Genomic DNA, 17,699 nt, shown 5'->3' with positions numbered 1-17,699 from the left:
ATAATTATAGAAGTAATTACGTTGTTGAAATACTGGTGCTTGAGTAGACAACTAGTCATTTCCTGTTGAAAATTGAACTTCCAACTTTTGTGGAATAATTTCTAAATTACTCATATAGAATTTTACGCATGTTATAATTAAATAATTTTTAGGTGCGAACATCCACATATTCTACACTTAATGCTTTAAAATATTGTAATAGATTTTGATAATATAATATTATAAAATCTTTTTACAACACCGACGTTAATATTCATATTTTGATAAGCAAGTTTACACTAAAGAATAACTCTAATACAATTATATAATTTAGACACTCAAATTATAAATACAGTGTGATAAAAAATTATTAGAAGATAAAGACGGAGAAATCAATATTAGATCCAAATTTCTAACGATTTCTCCACTGAACATAGGCACCAGGTGCACTCAGACTCATTCGAACTGTGCCCGAGTGAAGTTAGTAATGTCGAAGTAATTGTGAGAAACTTACAATACAATAAAGGATATTTTAATATTTTAATATTTCTATTTTCTTGTGAAAACCTTGTAACGCAATTTTTTTTTTAATCGAAGCAGCATTGTTAATTAGATAATAATAAAAAAATCTAATCAATCAAAACAATCCGCCGAAACGATTTAATTATATAATTGATCCATTCTGCACAAACTTCAAATTTTCAAATCCTCAACGGCCATATTTACTTCTGTTTTTGGTCGAAAATTTCCTTTCATTCCGGCAATTCGATTTCAAAAAGCGAAAGCAAGTTGTTACCTTAAAAACCAGAAGAAAGCAAAAGAGTAGCGAATCAATGGCAGCTCCTGAGTCTGAGCAAGTAATATTCATCGAAGAAGGAGATGATGAATACAGCACCGACAGTGGAGGGTCCGACCTGGGCTATGATTCGGATTTAGACCCGAGTTACAGCCCTCTTGAGGACACCCATGCCACCTTCTCAAAGCTCTCAATTGGGAAAAAGTCCAAGTCTCGGTTAGATTTTTATTTCAACGATATTTAAATAAAGATAATTTTTTTTCCCTTTTTATCTTGGCCTTGTTCTAATAATAGATTTTCTTTTCTTTTTTATTTATTTTTTCATGTCTAGTATTGGCAAAGATTTGGATGTGGGTGTTGATGAAATTGAAGAAAAAGTAATCCAGAAGATCATTGAAGGTATATTTATTTATTTGTTGCAAGTTAAAATCAGAACTTTTGTAATGGGTAAGGATATTGCTTTAACAAAAATTTGAATTTTGGACAAATACATGATTAGTTTAGACAGGATTCCATTGTTCGTGCATTATAAATCTTCAAACTTTAATGATCACTTAACTGGGTTTTTAGTGTTTTTGGCTGCTTTCAAATTGTGGTGGCAGCCGGGCAGCAAGAGAAATTGAAAGTGGAGCAATGTAAAGTTTATTTGAGGAACAATGGATTGAGATTGACGGGCAATAAACCCACACTTATTCAGCGTATAAAGGAGCATCTAGAGTAATTTCAACTTTTTTCGTGAACTAATAATTTCACTTAAGACCTATAACACTTTGATTTTCCTTTTTGTAATCTTTTGATACTTTTCAGAATCTCAAATGGTGGTGGAGAGAGAAGGTACCCAATCTCTAGCTTTGTTTTGGACTGTAAAGGTACAAATTTGATTCATTAATTTACTAGATTTACGGGTCTGAAAAAAATGTCAGTTCATTGTAACACTCTTTGGTTGATTTGCTTATAATGCATTAGAATGCACACACCTCTTCCAGCCTTCCTCCCTGATACTAGTATAGTGTAGTTCTAGTAACCCTACTTTTATTTTGTGTTTGTACTCATTACCCTGATACGTACTGAATGCAGGTGACGCTTGCACAGGTGACGTTGTTATGTTTGAACAGAATGTTTACAAAATGTAAGCTATTGGTCTATGACTCTATGTTTATGTGCCGAAAATACAAGTTCAATGAAACTGGCATTTAACCTCCAATATCTGCCAAAGAATACTAATTCTGTCAATACATTATTTGATTTACAAATGTAACAATGACAACAAATACTTTGGATTTGCTAGTATCGCTGTGCTCTTTTCTCAAAGTTGTTTGCAACCGTTGAGTGTTTTGTTCTTACCTTATTTCTACATCATTAATTAGGTTTAACATAGCAGCTTGTAGTGCAAGTGGTCCCCCATTTGGCAAAAGGATTGTTGCTGGCCGCATTGTGAAAGAAAGCTATGGAGCAGCCAAGCAACAACATACATTTACAGTGAGTCATAAGCCCTATATAATTTGGACTTTGGGAGTTTATTGGAAAGCCATTAATCATAGAAAATCTATGACTATTCTTGCCCTGTCATGTCTTAAATCTGTTCAGTTATCTGGGTTTATGCATTAGGGTAATGATATTTCTTGATTTTGCGGTATGATCATTTCAAGCAAATTTGATGGATGGAATTTCTCTAGTTGGTTCACCTACAATTGAGATAAATTTTCTAGGAGTAAATTTTGAACAGGCAGATGCTGTATTTTAAATTCCGTCAAAATAATTATTGTGATTAAAGTGCTGTTTTTGGCTAATCTTTCAGATAGAGGTACTTTGGAGCAAAGGGGAGAAGCCACTCCCTCCACTTCGTCCTCTCCTAATTAAAGGTCGAAACCTTTATCGTCTCCAGACCTTGAGACAGGTTTGCACAGAGCTGAAGTTTCTTCTTCCTATTATCTGTGGATTCTTAAATATTAACCCAGCTTTGCCCATATTGTTGCTGTCAGAGATGGGAAGACGAAGGGGAGAGACACAAGGTTTTGATGGAGAAGCACTCAAGGGGTTTTATTGCAAGGTCTAATAGAGAAATACGGATCCATGGAAAGGAAAAGAGGAAATTGCTGAAAGCAAATAGGTATAATTTCATATAAAAATGAAGAAACTCAACCATGTTATTTTCAGATGTCCATAAATCATGTTATTTTAAGATTTACATGCTTATGTTGTTTGTTCTTCAGGATGTCCATAAATCAGGTTCCAAAAAGTTGCCAGTCTCAAATGAATTTAATTGCAACAGAAAAAGTGGAGATTCTGTCTCAACAACAGCTAGCCTTAAATATGGACTCTAATCAAATGAAGAATGGACCTCAGCAGCTATCAGTTCAACCTCAAAAACCAAGCTTATCAGTCGATCATAGGAAGGTGGCAGCTCAACCTCAGCTTTCTGCTGATTCCAAAAAAGCAGCAAAGCTGCTTTCACAATTGCTAGAGCAGGAATTGGCAGTAATGCAGAATAATTGCCAGACACAGGTTCCTCAGGATCCTATTGTTAAGCTCAGCAGCATTAGGGAGGCTCCAATCAATAGACAGCGATTGAAAAGCATTAACCATCATCCTCCAACATGTCCACCTCAGGAGCAAAGCTGCATGAAACAACAGCTCTGCCCATATTATCCTAAGGGAAGATGCTATTTTGGAGACAACTGCAAATTCTTGCATGAACAGAGAGACAATGGTGATCAAAGACGCGAGTACAGGTGGTATGACGGGCTGCCTAGACAGTTTGAAAGGCGTGGAAACTGAATATGCAAAAACATATAGATCGGTTACAATGTTGAATGCTTTGATTTTTGCTCATTGTATGCGTTTTGTTCTATTTGGGCCATCCTACAGCAGGCCCAGTTCTTACTGTCTGGACTCTAGACAGTAAGCCCAATGGCAGTCAGTTTTCTTGTGAACATGACTGCCTGTTTCAACAAAAGAATATAAAGATTTTTTGTTAAATTTCTAAATTTTGTAAAATAAAAATATTTAAAATCAAACGCTTTATTTATGGTAACTAAAATTAATCTTGATTCTCACTTCATTTTATTTTTGTCCGTATATATATTGAGAGAAGGCAAGTGATGGTACAATCCAAGAAGAGGAAGTAAAAATAATAAAAACGTAAGGAATATACAGAGCTGTATCCACCGTGCAAGCCCAAGAAAACAACAAAATTCTGAAAAATGATAGAAGTTGATAAGACTATAATTGTAGGAAACACGTCAAATGACAAATAAGTAATACTAATCCTTTATATGCTTCTTGACTTTGACTCTGCCCCCGACTCACTGTTGTAATCTGCTTCACGATCGACCTTCATCAGTTGAAATTTTTGGTCATTCGGGTTCATTTCTTTACAAAATTCTATTGTTTAAGTTTGATTAATAGTTATTCGAATTGGTATCTTTATTCTCTCTCTTTCAGGAATTTTTTTTTTTAAATTTTTCTGATGTCGTGATTCGTAAGCATGTTTTGATCATGATGAACTTGCCTGTGAGCTTAAGTACGTGAAATGCTATATTGGATCATCGTGATCTTACTGATTTTTGTAAAAGCATTTGGCTGCAGCTTCTAGAAGCTACATCTAGAAGCGTTGATGCAGCAAATGTTGAAGGGTTAGGCGCCAAGGAAGAAAAAGAAAGAAGAATGAAGAAGATGTTGCAAAAGTTGGAACGCCAAAATGGAAGAAAGAAAAAGGTTTTGAAGAAGCCACGAGAAGAATAAAGAAAATATTATAATAATAGTCAATTTTGGCTATATAAAGGAAGCTCCCATCTTTAATTTTTAAATCCAATCCTCGGTTTCTCTTCTTCATTCAGAGATTGTTTTTTTGGGGTGTATTTAGGAATTAGGTGAGAGAAAATTATTTCTGAGAGAGTGGTTATAATAATTTTTTACATAGTGAATATTTTTTCTCTGATTGTCTTTTCGACAACAGCCGTGATTTTTCTCTGGATTTAGAGTTTTCCACGTAAATCTTGTGTTGTATGATTGGTATATTCTACATTTAATTTTTCTTATTAATTTGTTACTTAATAAATTACTTGGAGAGATCTTGGGAGGAAACTCAATTTCCTAACAATTTTGATAGATGTGAAGCATTATTTAGCTGTTATCATGTGCTAGTGTGTATGTATGTCTGTATGTATCTTAGAAATTACATGTATAATGGATCATTGACAGATAAGAAAGCGCTTAAATGTTACTTTATTGTATACGGTATATTTCTTGACGGTATGACGAGAACACCGTACACTGAAAATTTACAGAAAGAAAACAATATTTCCGTTATAATTTTAAACAAGTGTTGTGTGTTATAGAATGATCCTGAGAACCGTTTTTCTTTTTCTTTTTTTGTTTTGGGGAGGGGGGGGGGGGGGGGGGCTATGCAATGTTGGCTATGATTTATTCACTTCCGTAGAGAAGTGTCACCTATTACAGGATTTTCTTGCTATATCCAAATGCTGCTTTAAGTTTCTTGAAATGAATTATTCTGATTTATGCATGCAGTATGTAGCATCTGGGATTGATTTACTTGAAAAGTTTATTAATGTCAACGTTTGCAGGTTTCAAATGGCAGCTGAACCTGTTAATTTGAATGAGTTCCAAGAATTGGCAAGGCTGGCCCTTCCAAAAATGTATTATGATTTCTACGCTGGTGGAGCAGAAGATGAACATACCCTAAAAGAGAATGTGGAAGCCTTTCATAGAATTACGTAAGACAAATGAGTTTCAATGAGTAATCTTAGAACTAGATTCAGAACTTTCAAATGGACTTTTATTATATCTCTCAGGTTTCGGCCAAGAATTCTTGTCGATGTCAGCAGAATAGATTTATCGACTACTATACTTGATTACAAAATCTCGGCTCCCATTATCATTGCTCCAACGGCTTTGCATAAGCTTGCAAACCCTGAAGGTCTTATTCCTTTTTCAAGATGTACATCATTAAGATTTTGTTCAAATTCTAACATTAAGTGTTTGTATATATTCCAGGAGAGGTAGCCACAGCCAGAGCAGCAGCTTCATGTAACACCATAATGGTTTTATCCTTCACATCTAGCAGCACCATAGAGGAGGTTGCGGCCAGCTCCAATGCTGTTCGCTTCTATCAATTATATGTAGTTGGCTTGTCTTGGGCTCTTTCTTTTTTCTTTTTCCTTTTTTATTTTTTATTTTCCCCTCCTATTCTTATTAGGAAACTGCTCATTTTTTTGAGCAACAACTATTTTCTTCTTTCTTATAATGTTACTTAAAGGGTTTGAACCACACTATGGCGTCCTTTTTGTGAATAGGTATTCAAGAAACGAGATATAACAGCTACTCTAGTGCAGAGAGCTGAAAGGAATGGTTTTAAGGCTCTTGTCCTAACTGTTGATACTCCAAGACTTGGTAGAAGGGAGGCAGATATAAAGAACAAGTGAATTATCATCTTTTTTATCTTTGGTTCTATATATTCCAAGTACTACCACATATAATTGAATTGAAACTTTGGTTAAAAAAACCTTTTAGGATAGTGATATGACACAAATGTTTGTATTGTGACATCAAAAGAAATATGTAGTGCCCTTTACCTTTTATTTGGGTACAGTAAACATTGTCTTTTGAATCTCACTCAACAACATCTGCAGAATGATTACACCGCCGTTGAAGAATTTGGAAGGCCTCTTATCAACCAAAGTCAGCTCTGTGAGTGTTACAGTTTCACTTATTTATTTTTTGATATTTCTGGTTCTCAGCCGGCATTTACTTTTACTGCTTGTTTAAACTCATAGACTATATCTATAATCCTTTACTTTAACTTAATGGATTACACTTTTTACAGGATACAGGTTCGAATTTTGAAGCTGATGCCAATGAGACCATGGATGCTTCTTTAAGTTGGAAGGTAGAGATAAGTGAAGTCTTTCACCTTTTGTAAATCAAGAAAAAATCTGTCCTGGCTGTTTCTTTCCCTTGCTCGGAAAATATATCAAGAAAAAATAAGTGTATATTATTCAGCTACTTAGAACAAATGCTTCTGCAAAGTTTTGAGTTGGCTATTGATGTCAATACTCTCTGTAAAGTTTTGAGTCTGAAGAATATCATATGCTTCTGCAGGATTTAGAATGGCTAAGATCTATTACAAACTTACCAATTTTGATCAAGGGGATACTTACTCGTGAAGATGGTAAGATCAAAGCTCCATCTGATGATATGAGTATCGCTTTGTTTTGTTTTCCATGTAGCCTTAGACTAAAAGAGGATTCTTTTCCATTTATACACTGTGAGTCTCTAAGCCAGAGGTTCATTTATGCAGTGATTCGGTAGTGGGATTAGAGACTTAGAATTAAAGTTTGTACAATTGGAGATGCCAATCATCCAAATGAAAATATTATTGTTAAATATCCTCTCCTCACGTCACTATCTATCTCTTTTATGAATTTCATCAGAAATATTTTCATTTTTTTTGTGAGTTCCTAATTGAAGATTTGTTAATTGCTTGGTTTCTAAAATTTTCAGCAATAAAAGCTGTGGAAGTAGGTGTTGCTGGGATTATTGTCTCCAATCACGGAGCTCGACAGTTAGATTATAGTCCTGCCACTATTTCTGCTCTGGAAGAGGTGACTATAAATTTCACACCACTTTTAGCATTCTAAACTGCAGACAATATGATCTAGATTTGTATATAGATCTAAACTTACTTCACTTTTACAAGTACGTAAATAATTGTGAGAATTGAATTGATTACAAATATGTGTCAGTTTATTTTGATTAATGTTTGATTAGTAGAATGCATTCTAAAATTTTTTTAAGACTGTAAAAGGGAATCCAAACTGACAACATTGCTGCTGCCATTGAATTTAACTTGAAAGGTTGAGAAATATCATATTATTAAGGATTACATAATTCTCCTAATTAATATTCTGAGTTTTAATTTAAGGCAAATGAATTAGGAAACAGGAGACGCAAATCTATCGGGTGCTCATAACAATGCTAATGCATGTAGTTTTTGCTAGTTTTCTGACGTGTAGACAATGGAACTTGCCGTTTCATGTATTAATGATGGAGATCTTGTAACAATACATTTTTCGATCTAACTAGCTCGATGTAGAAATGACCAGCATTTTGGAATAAGATATGTGTCCACTGACAACTTTGGGTTACACAATAGATTTTACCAAGGAAATCGTAACCAATACATTTTATACTTGTGAACCCTGAGCTTGCAGGTGGTTCATGCCGTTAAAGGAAGAGTTCCAATTCTTATGGATGGAGGAGTGCGGCGAGGAACAGATGTTTTCAAGGCATTGGCCCTCGGTGCACAAGCTGTACTTGTAAGCTTTTCACAACTTCACCCTTAAGTTTTTGAATTTCAGTGGTGAGACTCTGGAGCCACCTTTCTTTTCTCTTTTGTTAACAGTTGATTCCAGGGACACAAAGGTAACATAGAAATTTATTTCAGCTGCAGTACTACTTTTGTTCGGGTCCTTATTTGATTACTAAACAAATGTATGTCATATGTTACTCCAGATTGGAAGGCCTGTAGTCTACGGCCTTGCTGCAAAAGGGGAATATGGGGTGAGACGCGTCATCGAAATGCTGAAGGATGAGTTTGAGTTGACCATGGCCCTTACTGGCTGTCCTAGTGTGAAACATATTACCAGGAAGCATGTGAGAACTGAGCATGAGAGAATCCATTCGATGCTGTAATATTATTCTGTTGCAGAAATGTCTTAAGGGTGTGTTTAGTACACTGTATTGTATTATACTGTATTATATTATTTTAATACAGTTGTATTATATTATTCTGTATTGTATTAGTATTGAATTATAATAATACTGTACAACGTTTGGTATTACATTATACTGTATTAATTTTTAATTATATCATGTTTGGAGCTATATATTTCATTATATATTAATTTTTTTGGTGATTAATTTACATTATATATTTCAAAACAATATTTCTTAGTACTTAAAAAAAATTAATTATAGAAGTATTAAATTTTAAAATTTTTTACATCATTTTTAATATAAATATAAAAAATATCATAATTTTTCATTAAATATATATTAAACTAATAAATTCTAAACTTTTCAAATAGATTGAGTGATGAATTACAAAACAACTTGTACATATTTTGCTTGTTTTATAAAATAAATGGTAAAATAAATTATAAAACAATAAACACAAATCTGACAGGTCACACATCATCCTTATCTCTTATCTCCCTCTTTTACCATCTCCAAACTGAATCTCCTTCTGCAATTCTTTTTCGTCCTTCTCTCTTCTGTTCTTCTTCCTTTGTTTTTTTTTTCTTTATTCTCTGGGTTCTTTGCATCCTTTATTTATTTATTTATCTTTGTAAAAAAGTCACCACAATCTATATAGATTTATAATTCTTATTCCATCTCCTAAATTCAACAATTCACCACCACAATCTCCACTAACATCTTAACCACTCTCTCTCACATAAATACATCAATAACATTCCAGCACATTCTCATTCTCATTTTAGGAAATAAATATACTGTTAATTCACGGACATGCCTATCCAATAATTGTTGATCTGTTTCCGATATATTTGCATTCATTTTAGATCATAATAAAATAAGCTAAAGATGGAATGGGATGAATCGAAGTCAGGGCCAGCTCAAGAGCTTTTATGGCCTTCAGAGAAAATTTTAATTTAGGCTTTTTTGTATTGTTAGATGTCAAATAAAAATTTGTTAAAAAAATTATTATTATAATAATTGTTAGTAATAAATAGGAAAACAGGTATAATCACGTAAAAAACTAAACTATAATAGAGCTGCTTAATCAATTATAATGGACAATGTTTGTAAGTCTTTAATGCATTAATATAAGATTTTGACTTGTTGACCAGAAAAAAGAAAGATGGCGGTCAATTTATGGCAGCTGCCTTGAGGCGGCTGTGGGAGCAGCAAATGACAAGTACAAAGACGTGGATAATAACGGAGTAATCATTCTATTAAAAAAATACTAAAATATCTTATCTGATATATTTTTCTAATTCAGATGGATCACAGTAGTTGACGGAAGCTTTAATAGTGGGGCAGGCCCCCGTTGGACTATTCTAAATACTTAAAGTAATTTTAAAAAATTAAAAATTATTTTTAATGTTCGATGAATTTTTTAAAATTATTTTATTTTACAATAGATTTTAAAAACGTAAGAAATCAGTAATTTTTTAAAATTTGATTTTGTGAATAAATTTTATACTCGATATAATTTCATTTATATCATCATATATATTATAAACATTTAAACTTATCCTTATTATTTAAGAAATAAAATTATTAACTTTAAAGAAATTATTATTATTACTACTCATTATATTAAGATAACAAAAATAAAAAATAAAATATTTATTTTAGTTATTAATTCTTATATTTACACAATAAAAAAATATTTTATATACATATTTATAAATATCTAAATAAGATTGCTTCAATATTATGTTTAATTCAGTTATTTATATTCTTACAACAATTTTACAGTAAGATTTACCAAATATGTCTAACTGCTTTTAAAATTCAGGCACTTTTAATAATAAATTTTATTAAATATTAAACATTTTCTCTTCATATCTAATTATTTATACAACCAACTAACAATAATTATTTCAAAAGACAACTCAAATAAATCGAAAAACTTTTTTTTTAATAGTTATTGTTTAGTCTAATGTCAAAAAGATTTCTTCCCCATTCGTGTGGGAGGTTCCAACCCCAAATCACTTATTTGTAATAGGAGAGATTTTACCATTTCAGTTAAATTGCATCCACGAAACAAAAAGTCTATTCTTTCTTTCTTTTTCTTTTTAACATAAGCGGATGGGTAAAGTGCAAATTCATTTTTTTTTGCGTCTTACCTCCCCTAAAATTTCAGTATATATTAAAAAAAACTATTTAAAATCCACTCCACCACCCAAATGAGAGCAACAAAAACCCATTCTAATAGGCAAGTTAATAAATTAAAAAAAATTAATTAATAGTAAAATCCATTAGCATCTTTCTTAAAGAAGACTAATAATATCTGATGATGAAATATCTAACCGACCAAGTTAGCGAGCTGCAATTGACACTTGAGATTAGCTAATCGATTAGCAACAACATTGGTCTCTCCTCGAAAAGTAGGAATGATCTTGAAGTGCATGAAATTCACCACACGATGCAGTAGTTAATTAAATCCAATTCTCGAGATTACAAAATAAGTAACAACGAGAATTGAAGCATAACCTCATGCCATGAATAATTCCAACCTCTAGCAATGGCATTTTCAATAACTAGCAACATGGCATATCACCTCAAAAAAAAAGCTGCCCGAAGACGTCCCAATTATTCCCAAAGCCGCCAATATAAGTACCAGACCGATCAGAGTTTTTAATTTTAAGAGTTGATATTGAAAAGCCTCATATTCATGCAACTTTTTATAAACACAAATAAAAATGATAGACCAATTATGTCGACCGTGCAACAGTGCACGGACAGTCCAAGTAACAGGAAGGCTTTTTTTATTAAAAAAAAAAATTGTTACATCTTACAACCTATTATCTATTATTAGCTTAAGTTTATACGCTTATATAGTGTAATTTGAGATCTACCGAGGAGTTATATATACTTCCAAAAATATTTAGAGAGATACATACACCTTCTATTAATTTGTGTAGGAGAGCATCGATTGAGTCTTGAACAGGTGTCCCCCTATTGCCCCACTAAACCCAGACCTTAATAACTTAAGGTTACATTTGGAAGATATGATTTGATTGAATTAACTTTTAAAATTAAATTGGACAATATTGAAAAGGACTATATTAATTTAATTTAATAAATTTAAATAATTATTTAAATAATATAATATTTTTAAATTATATTGATAATTGTTGACTTTAATATTTAATATTCAATGCTACTACAAAGAAATAGTTTATTATTTTATGTTTAAAATTCAATATTAGTTTAATTAAATTAATGAATAAAATTTTGATATTCTATATAAAACAAAATTATAGGTTAAAAAATTATGAAATTAACTTCTATATTTAATTTTTATTAAAATATTGGGTTAAATGAAAAATAAAATAGTGATAAAGAGGACACAAATTCTTCATTTAATTTTATCTCACCTAAACCTATATAAATATAAATACTAATAATCCCAATTGTTATGAATTAATTTTTATTTATCCTATTAATTCATGACAACCAAACATACCTTAAATTAAATTATTTTATTAATCTCAAAATTTAATGCAACCCCACAATTCATCTAAGCATGATCTAAGAGTGCAAATAAAGTCTAGAAAATTCCACACCATAAAAAATCCACGCCACCTGCTCTCATTAAATACTTCATTATTAACAATCACACTGCCAGCAGTAACCGCACGTCAAGGTAATGCTGCTGCTTTCTCACGTTAAAGATTTCTATCGATTATATTATAACAACTCCAAATAAAATTTAAACGCATGATGTGATAACTAGATTAAAAAAAAAAAAGAAATCTTAATCGTGGTAAAGACATGCCGATTTCCAATTTCATGACCCATGAGGTGAAAAATGATACTTTGCCACCTAACCTTATTGTTAGATAAACAAGGAGTTCGATGAATGGATTAACGGTAATTATTTACCGTCTACCTTTTTTTTCGTACTTTTTTAAAAATATATAATTTTTAATTTTTTTTACTGTGCTCCACTTAAATTTATATTTTTTTACACTTATCCACTATCGTCTTTAAACCGTTAAGAAAACTAACGGAATATTGTCCAAATTACGCTTTTGAAGCGTAGGTGAAATTATCATTATACCTTATGACGTCAATAAAGCCTTAATGATTTGAAGACGGTAGTGGACAGACAACGCTAATGTGATGACCTTCCTACTTTGACGGGTTATTTGCTCGTTCCTCTCCTATTGTTTTCGAATTTCACCAATTATTTACTCTTATAATTTTTTTAATATATCATGTTACTCCAATTTCTAAAGAAAAGAACTTTTTTTTTTCACTCAGATAAATTTTTCTGTTAAAGAAAGTAATTGCGTATTATATATAAAAACCATAAAAATATTAAGTGAGTGATAAACACGAAAACTCGATTGAGAAAAAAAAGTGGCAGCCTCCCTAGTTTGGCACTCTCCCGAATAATTTTCTTTTACAATGAGAGTTTTATGTAATTATGTATTTGTACAACCATTTTGTCAGATAGAAAATATTAAATAATGTGGGGAATTAGAAAATATGATAGAGATAATAAATACTTAGTTACGTGTGATGAGACTTCCTGGTAATTAACTTTTGGTTTTAATAACGGAATCTATAAGGAAACTAACTTATCTATTGTGAGAATTATGATAATTTAAGGGTTAAAGTTTCGAGTACAAATTTGTATTGAAAAATAAGGGAGACTGACACTTGAGTCCCTCCCACAATTTGTTTTTACCATTTTAATCCTTTATAGTTTTTTAATACCTCATTTTGTCTCTGGTATTCAAAGAATGATAGAGAAAACACGTCGTTTAAGGGTAAAAAATACATTTTAATATTTAATTAATTAGTTCTAATTAGCAGAGTTATCAGACAATCACTTTATATGTGAAAGTGTCATATTTATTATGTAACAGTGTATTTTTCTGTTTTTCTTTTAATATCATGGACAATATGAGTACTAAAAGTCTAGATGATGATGATGATTATTATTATTATTATTACTATTATAATTTTTTTGGGCTTTATAGAGTCATCAACTGAAACATTTAAACTCGAAACCTAAATGGAAAAATGAAATCTACACGAGAGTCTGTTTGAACCGCGCCGTAGCACCACTGCCACTCTACGCTGTTGTTTGAACTTCAAATGACGCATTGGCTCCAATCAAAGATTCAGACGCTTCGACTACACCGCTCACTTAGTGATTCCATTTGCTATGTTTGGCTCTTGAGAAATTGAAGGAGAAGGGAGGAAAATCTATGAGTGAAAGGCGAGTGAGTTTGAGAGAAAAATTTTACTTTGGGTTTTGCGAAGAGAAGATTTGGTTTGTGGTTGTGGCTGAGATCGTGAAGAAGAAAGTATTTGCTTTCTATTCTAATGCAATGCGGCCTAATTACGACCCCCCTCACGGGTTTAATTTTTGCGGCGTTTGGTGTATTACAATGTGGTCTAATACAAAGTTCATTTTTTGCCAAACATAATATTGTATTAATTTAATACAATACAAGGCTGTAATGAGGAGTAATGCTGGGTGCCAAACACACCCTTATATGTATGGATGAATTAAACCATGAGCAATCATTTAAACTAATTAAATTTGAAGTATTTTTATGGTTTATAACATTCTTTTGTCGATTGATTTTGTGACTCTGTTTCCTTGCACCATCTAGGACAAGCTAGCAAAAGGCCACGGACCTAAAGTGCCTAATATGCAAATGCATCAAACAAAGTGAAATTTTGGTAAAATTTGGCTCAACGTTTCAGTCTGAATTGGTGGCTTCAACTCCTGCTCCCATATCCAAAATTATGTGAGCATCACAGAAAAATGAAGTTTAGTGGAACCCTTCGTCGAACTTATGTATATTGTATCGAATACAAAAGAGGCCACAGAGGAACAAAAAGCATCGGTTGCTGAATAACATGAAAATAAAAGGACTTACCAGTTGCTACATTAAAATAAATTGTTTTGGTATATTGTACAAAGATAAAAGTTAACAGCATATCAATCACCCTCTTGTGCTTCAACCTTCTACCTTCGCTGTGAAAGACAGACATAAAAAGAGCAACGAAAATATTTCTAGTGGCTAGTTCCTGAAACCAAGTGACAGAACAAAGGGTCATGATTCATGAATATCATTTAGAATCAGGCAATCCAGCCACTATTCCCTGATGTCTTGTAATCGGATTTGCCATCATCCTGCAACTGGTAACTTGGAATGATCCATTTCCTTTTCCTTGCAGAGCTTCAATACGTGATTCAAGATTTGGAAATATCAAGGATGATAAGGATTGGAAGTCAATGTCCTGCATTGCCTGCTTTAAAAGCAATGCTAGACTACATATACAAATTCATTTCTTAAATAGTATGATGCCTCTTGACGAGAACTGAAGAAGAAAAAAAATAACCTAACCTTTGTTTAAAGCAGACAATATCATACTATTCGAGGTTTAACAATAGCCCATCCAAAGCGTCCTATCAACTTTCTTCCCTCGACGACCTTTCGCACCCTTTCTGACTTCAATGCAATCTCCATTTTTTGAAAGTTGTATTACACTCTGAGAAACACCTCAAGATTGAAGAATAATGATTATGAAGTAGTAAAGGAGTTCAAACTGTAACATAACTATAAGCAAAAGTTTTAAGATAACGTTTTCTTTCTGTTTCAAAGGGGAAGGTTCTGTCTCAGCCCCCATCATCTTTGGAGACTTTGAAGTAATTGCTCTGCACTGAGATATAATTTTACAATTCTATTGATTAGTTGCTGTGCCTAGTAGCCAGTTCTACATTCTGAAAACCAAGACCAGGAATGTGATATGTGTGAGTTGAAGAAATTAACTTACCAAATATTTGATATCTGAAATGGGGCACGAGATATAACTTTTGATTCCTCTCCAGTATGCTTCTCACACCATTCTCCTGGAAAACAAAACCAATAAGATCAAATTATCCAGTGATGTCATCGATAATTTCTAAGTGAAGAGAACAATACCTTAAATTAACATCTCTTTTACAAATGCAGGTGGTTGCATATCTATTTTATATACGACAAAAGATTACAGGATCATGACAAACCAAAAACGAATTCTAAAAATCGAACTATGTAAAAACAAGGAGAAGTGTTACCTGTGTGTCTGTTGCAGTTCAACTGCATAAGAAATCTTGATACGAGAGCTCTTTTGCCTCTCTGCTGTTCCCTTTTTATAACAATTTTCCAGCACAGGACATGAAATGATCTTCAAATATAGTGTTCAAGGACAATGGTCATCCGAAAGTGTCTCTAATTTGGGGCAGAATCCAATTGTTAATGAATGAAGACTTGGCATGATTACATAATGATGCCCTCTTCATCGTTTTATATTTCCACTCTTTCCATACTTTCATTTTCTGAAAAACAAGTCAATTCAATTTAGAAAAAGCAACAAATGGTTTCCCACGACTTTGATCTGTTCCCAAAAATTCATTCCCCACCTTTTACAAGTTCTTCATCCTTTGTGTAATCAGTGACTCAAGGGCTGCCAATTCTCCCAAAGGAGGCAATTGCACTAAGTTCATGCACCAATCTAATGCCATAGACTGCAACTTAGATAACAACATTATTCTCAGGCGAGAAATCCTGTTACCTCTATGGTAAAAAATGTTTAAGGTCTCAAGATTTTGAGGCAACTGTAAGCCCTCAAGACGGTCTTCATTATCCTTATTCTTCCTCCCTTTTTATCATTATTATCGAAACTTATACACACAGTAAGGAGATTTTCCATCTCCGAAAGTTCTGCTTTGCAAATCTCATCCTAATTCACATTTCCCAGCATTTTTTATCGTAAGAGATCCCTAGAAGATGGATCAGGCTTTTCAGACATTCAAGTTTACTAGCTTTTATCATCAGTTCCACCACCGACAATGAATTCACTTAGTGTCCAAAATCTAACTGCATCTTTCAATTCCCTTTGGCATGTAGCTAAGTGGAGTCCCAACATTTTCTCCATGCCTCAGCTTGATCAACTTGCCCATCCCTTGAGGCAAATTTCTGAGGCTGCTACGCCAACTGAGCTCCAAGGTTTGTAAATTATACAACTTGCACAACATCTCAGGCAATCTTTTATCTTTTTGTTGTTAGACTAGTTAAGGTACCTTAAATGTATTAATCCTTTTATTCCTCTGGGAACCACTTCAATCACTTTACACCAAACACTATCATGGTTACTCAAATCCAGTGTCCTCAGACACGTCAACTGATCAAACACCTCAGACAGAACTATGCCCTTCATGAAATACCCTTCACGCTCAACCACAAGGCTCCGCGGTTTCTTTTGAGTGTAAACTGAAATAGGAAAGAGGTCATCACTTTCAAACATTATCATAAAATTCTGAATTTTTTCATGAGAAGACTCTAATTGACACTTGTAATCAGAATCCTTCACCTCTGCATTCAAACTATCACTTTCTGTAAGACACTGAGCAAAATCATGCACTATGGAGTGCATCTGGCACCTTATTATTTTACCATCAAACTCATTTCTTTGAAAATCTGGGAATAAAGAGCAAGAGGCTAAGTTTCTAAAGTACTTTTCTCCTCTTAACTCCATATCTTCCCTTCCCTCCAGCTTAAGATAACCCTGAGCCATCCATAACTTGACCAATCAATCTGTCTCTATCTCATAGTTTTTGGGAAAGAAGGCACGTGTTTAAATAGTGATAATATTGAGATTAACTCATTTATAATTTGCATATTCTTAATTAATAGTTGCCAATTTCTCACTTAAATGTTGTTCAAGAGAAATTCATTTCGAGAGAGAATTAAGAGTTGATATGCGGCCACCTCTACAAAATCTTCCACGTAATGTCAAAAATACTTTTTTCCTTTTTTTCCCCTAAAAAAGACTCTTTTCATTTGTAAAACTTTTATTTTCTGTAACTTTCTCACAGTTAATTTTTTTTACCGTATTATTTTATTTAAATCTTGATATCTCTATTATTCTATTCAAACTTTCTTTCTCAATAAAAAAAATGATTAATATAAAAAAAGATCAATATTTTAAGTTTGTGCAAGAATCAATTATATAGATTGAGAAGAGAGAAAAAAATATAATATATTGTACAAATAAAATAAATTTAAGTGAGAGACTAAAAATATAAGTAGTATCAATTTTATTTATATTTATCCTTATATGTAATTATAATAAAATAAGA

The 17,699-nt window shown here is 32.5% G+C and overlaps 2 protein-coding genes across 4 annotated transcripts in view; both read left to right on the top strand.

The window, feature by feature from the left end:
- Nucleotides 1-8,516, top strand: part of LOC18036672 (peroxisomal (S)-2-hydroxy-acid oxidase GLO4) — a 92,060-nt gene extending 83,544 nt beyond the window's left edge. The window contains exons 1-11 of one of the 3 annotated variants that reach the window (XM_006426666.2): nt 4,155-4,298; nt 5,362-5,511; nt 5,590-5,714; nt 5,792-5,916; nt 6,091-6,215; nt 6,427-6,484; nt 6,621-6,683; nt 6,896-6,965; nt 7,298-7,398; nt 8,008-8,112; nt 8,309-8,516. In XM_006426666.2, coding sequence (XP_006426729.1) covers nt 5,369-5,511; nt 5,590-5,714; nt 5,792-5,916; nt 6,091-6,215; nt 6,427-6,484; nt 6,621-6,683; nt 6,896-6,965; nt 7,298-7,398; nt 8,008-8,112; nt 8,309-8,488 — 1,095 coding nt within the window. In that variant the 5' untranslated portion in view covers nt 4,155-4,298; nt 5,362-5,368 and the 3' untranslated portion in view covers nt 8,489-8,516. Of the gene's footprint in view, nt 1-4,154; nt 4,299-4,587; nt 4,648-5,361; nt 5,512-5,589; nt 5,715-5,791; nt 5,917-6,090; nt 6,216-6,426; nt 6,485-6,620; nt 6,684-6,895; nt 6,966-7,297; nt 7,399-8,007; nt 8,113-8,308 lie in introns of those variants that run through there. The other 2 variants (XM_006426664.2, XM_024180028.1) reach the window with 2 other exon arrangements.
- On the top strand, nt 589-3,695 carry LOC18036677 (zinc finger CCCH domain-containing protein 62). The gene is made up of 9 exons (XM_006426669.2): nt 589-991; nt 1,107-1,174; nt 1,378-1,492; nt 1,583-1,644; nt 1,853-1,904; nt 2,143-2,254; nt 2,574-2,672; nt 2,758-2,885; nt 2,989-3,695. Exons 1-9 carry the CDS (start codon nt 813-815, stop codon nt 3,551-3,553), a joined length of 1,380 nt encoding a protein of 459 aa, XP_006426732.1. The 5' UTR covers nt 589-812; the 3' UTR covers nt 3,554-3,695.
- Nucleotides 8,517-17,699: the final 9,183 nt, after the last annotated feature.

This window comes from Citrus clementina, unplaced genomic scaffold (genome assembly GCF_000493195.1).
Source record: "Citrus clementina cultivar Clemenules unplaced genomic scaffold, Citrus_clementina_v1.0 scaffold_7, whole genome shotgun sequence".
Lineage (NCBI taxonomy): Eukaryota > Viridiplantae > Streptophyta > Magnoliopsida > Sapindales > Rutaceae > Citrus > Citrus x clementina.
The sequence above is the reverse complement of the archived record's forward strand: the minus strand, read 5'-3'. Positions and strand labels throughout refer to the sequence as shown.

What these genes read in the sequence shown, in the direction of transcription:
- LOC18036677 (XM_006426669.2), top strand. Translation starts at nt 813, where the DNA reads ATGGCAGCTCCTGAGTCTGAGCAAGTAATATTCATCGAAGAAGGAGAT. An exon ending in CGTATAAAGGAGCATCTAGA is followed by an intron (nt 1,493 to 1,582) that starts GTAATTTCAACT and finishes GATACTTTTCAG; the next exon opens with AATCTCAAATGGTGGTGGAG. An exon ending in GAACAGAATGTTTACAAAAT is followed by an intron (nt 1,905 to 2,142) that starts GTAAGCTATTGG and finishes ATCATTAATTAG; the next exon opens with GTTTAACATAGCAGCTTGTA.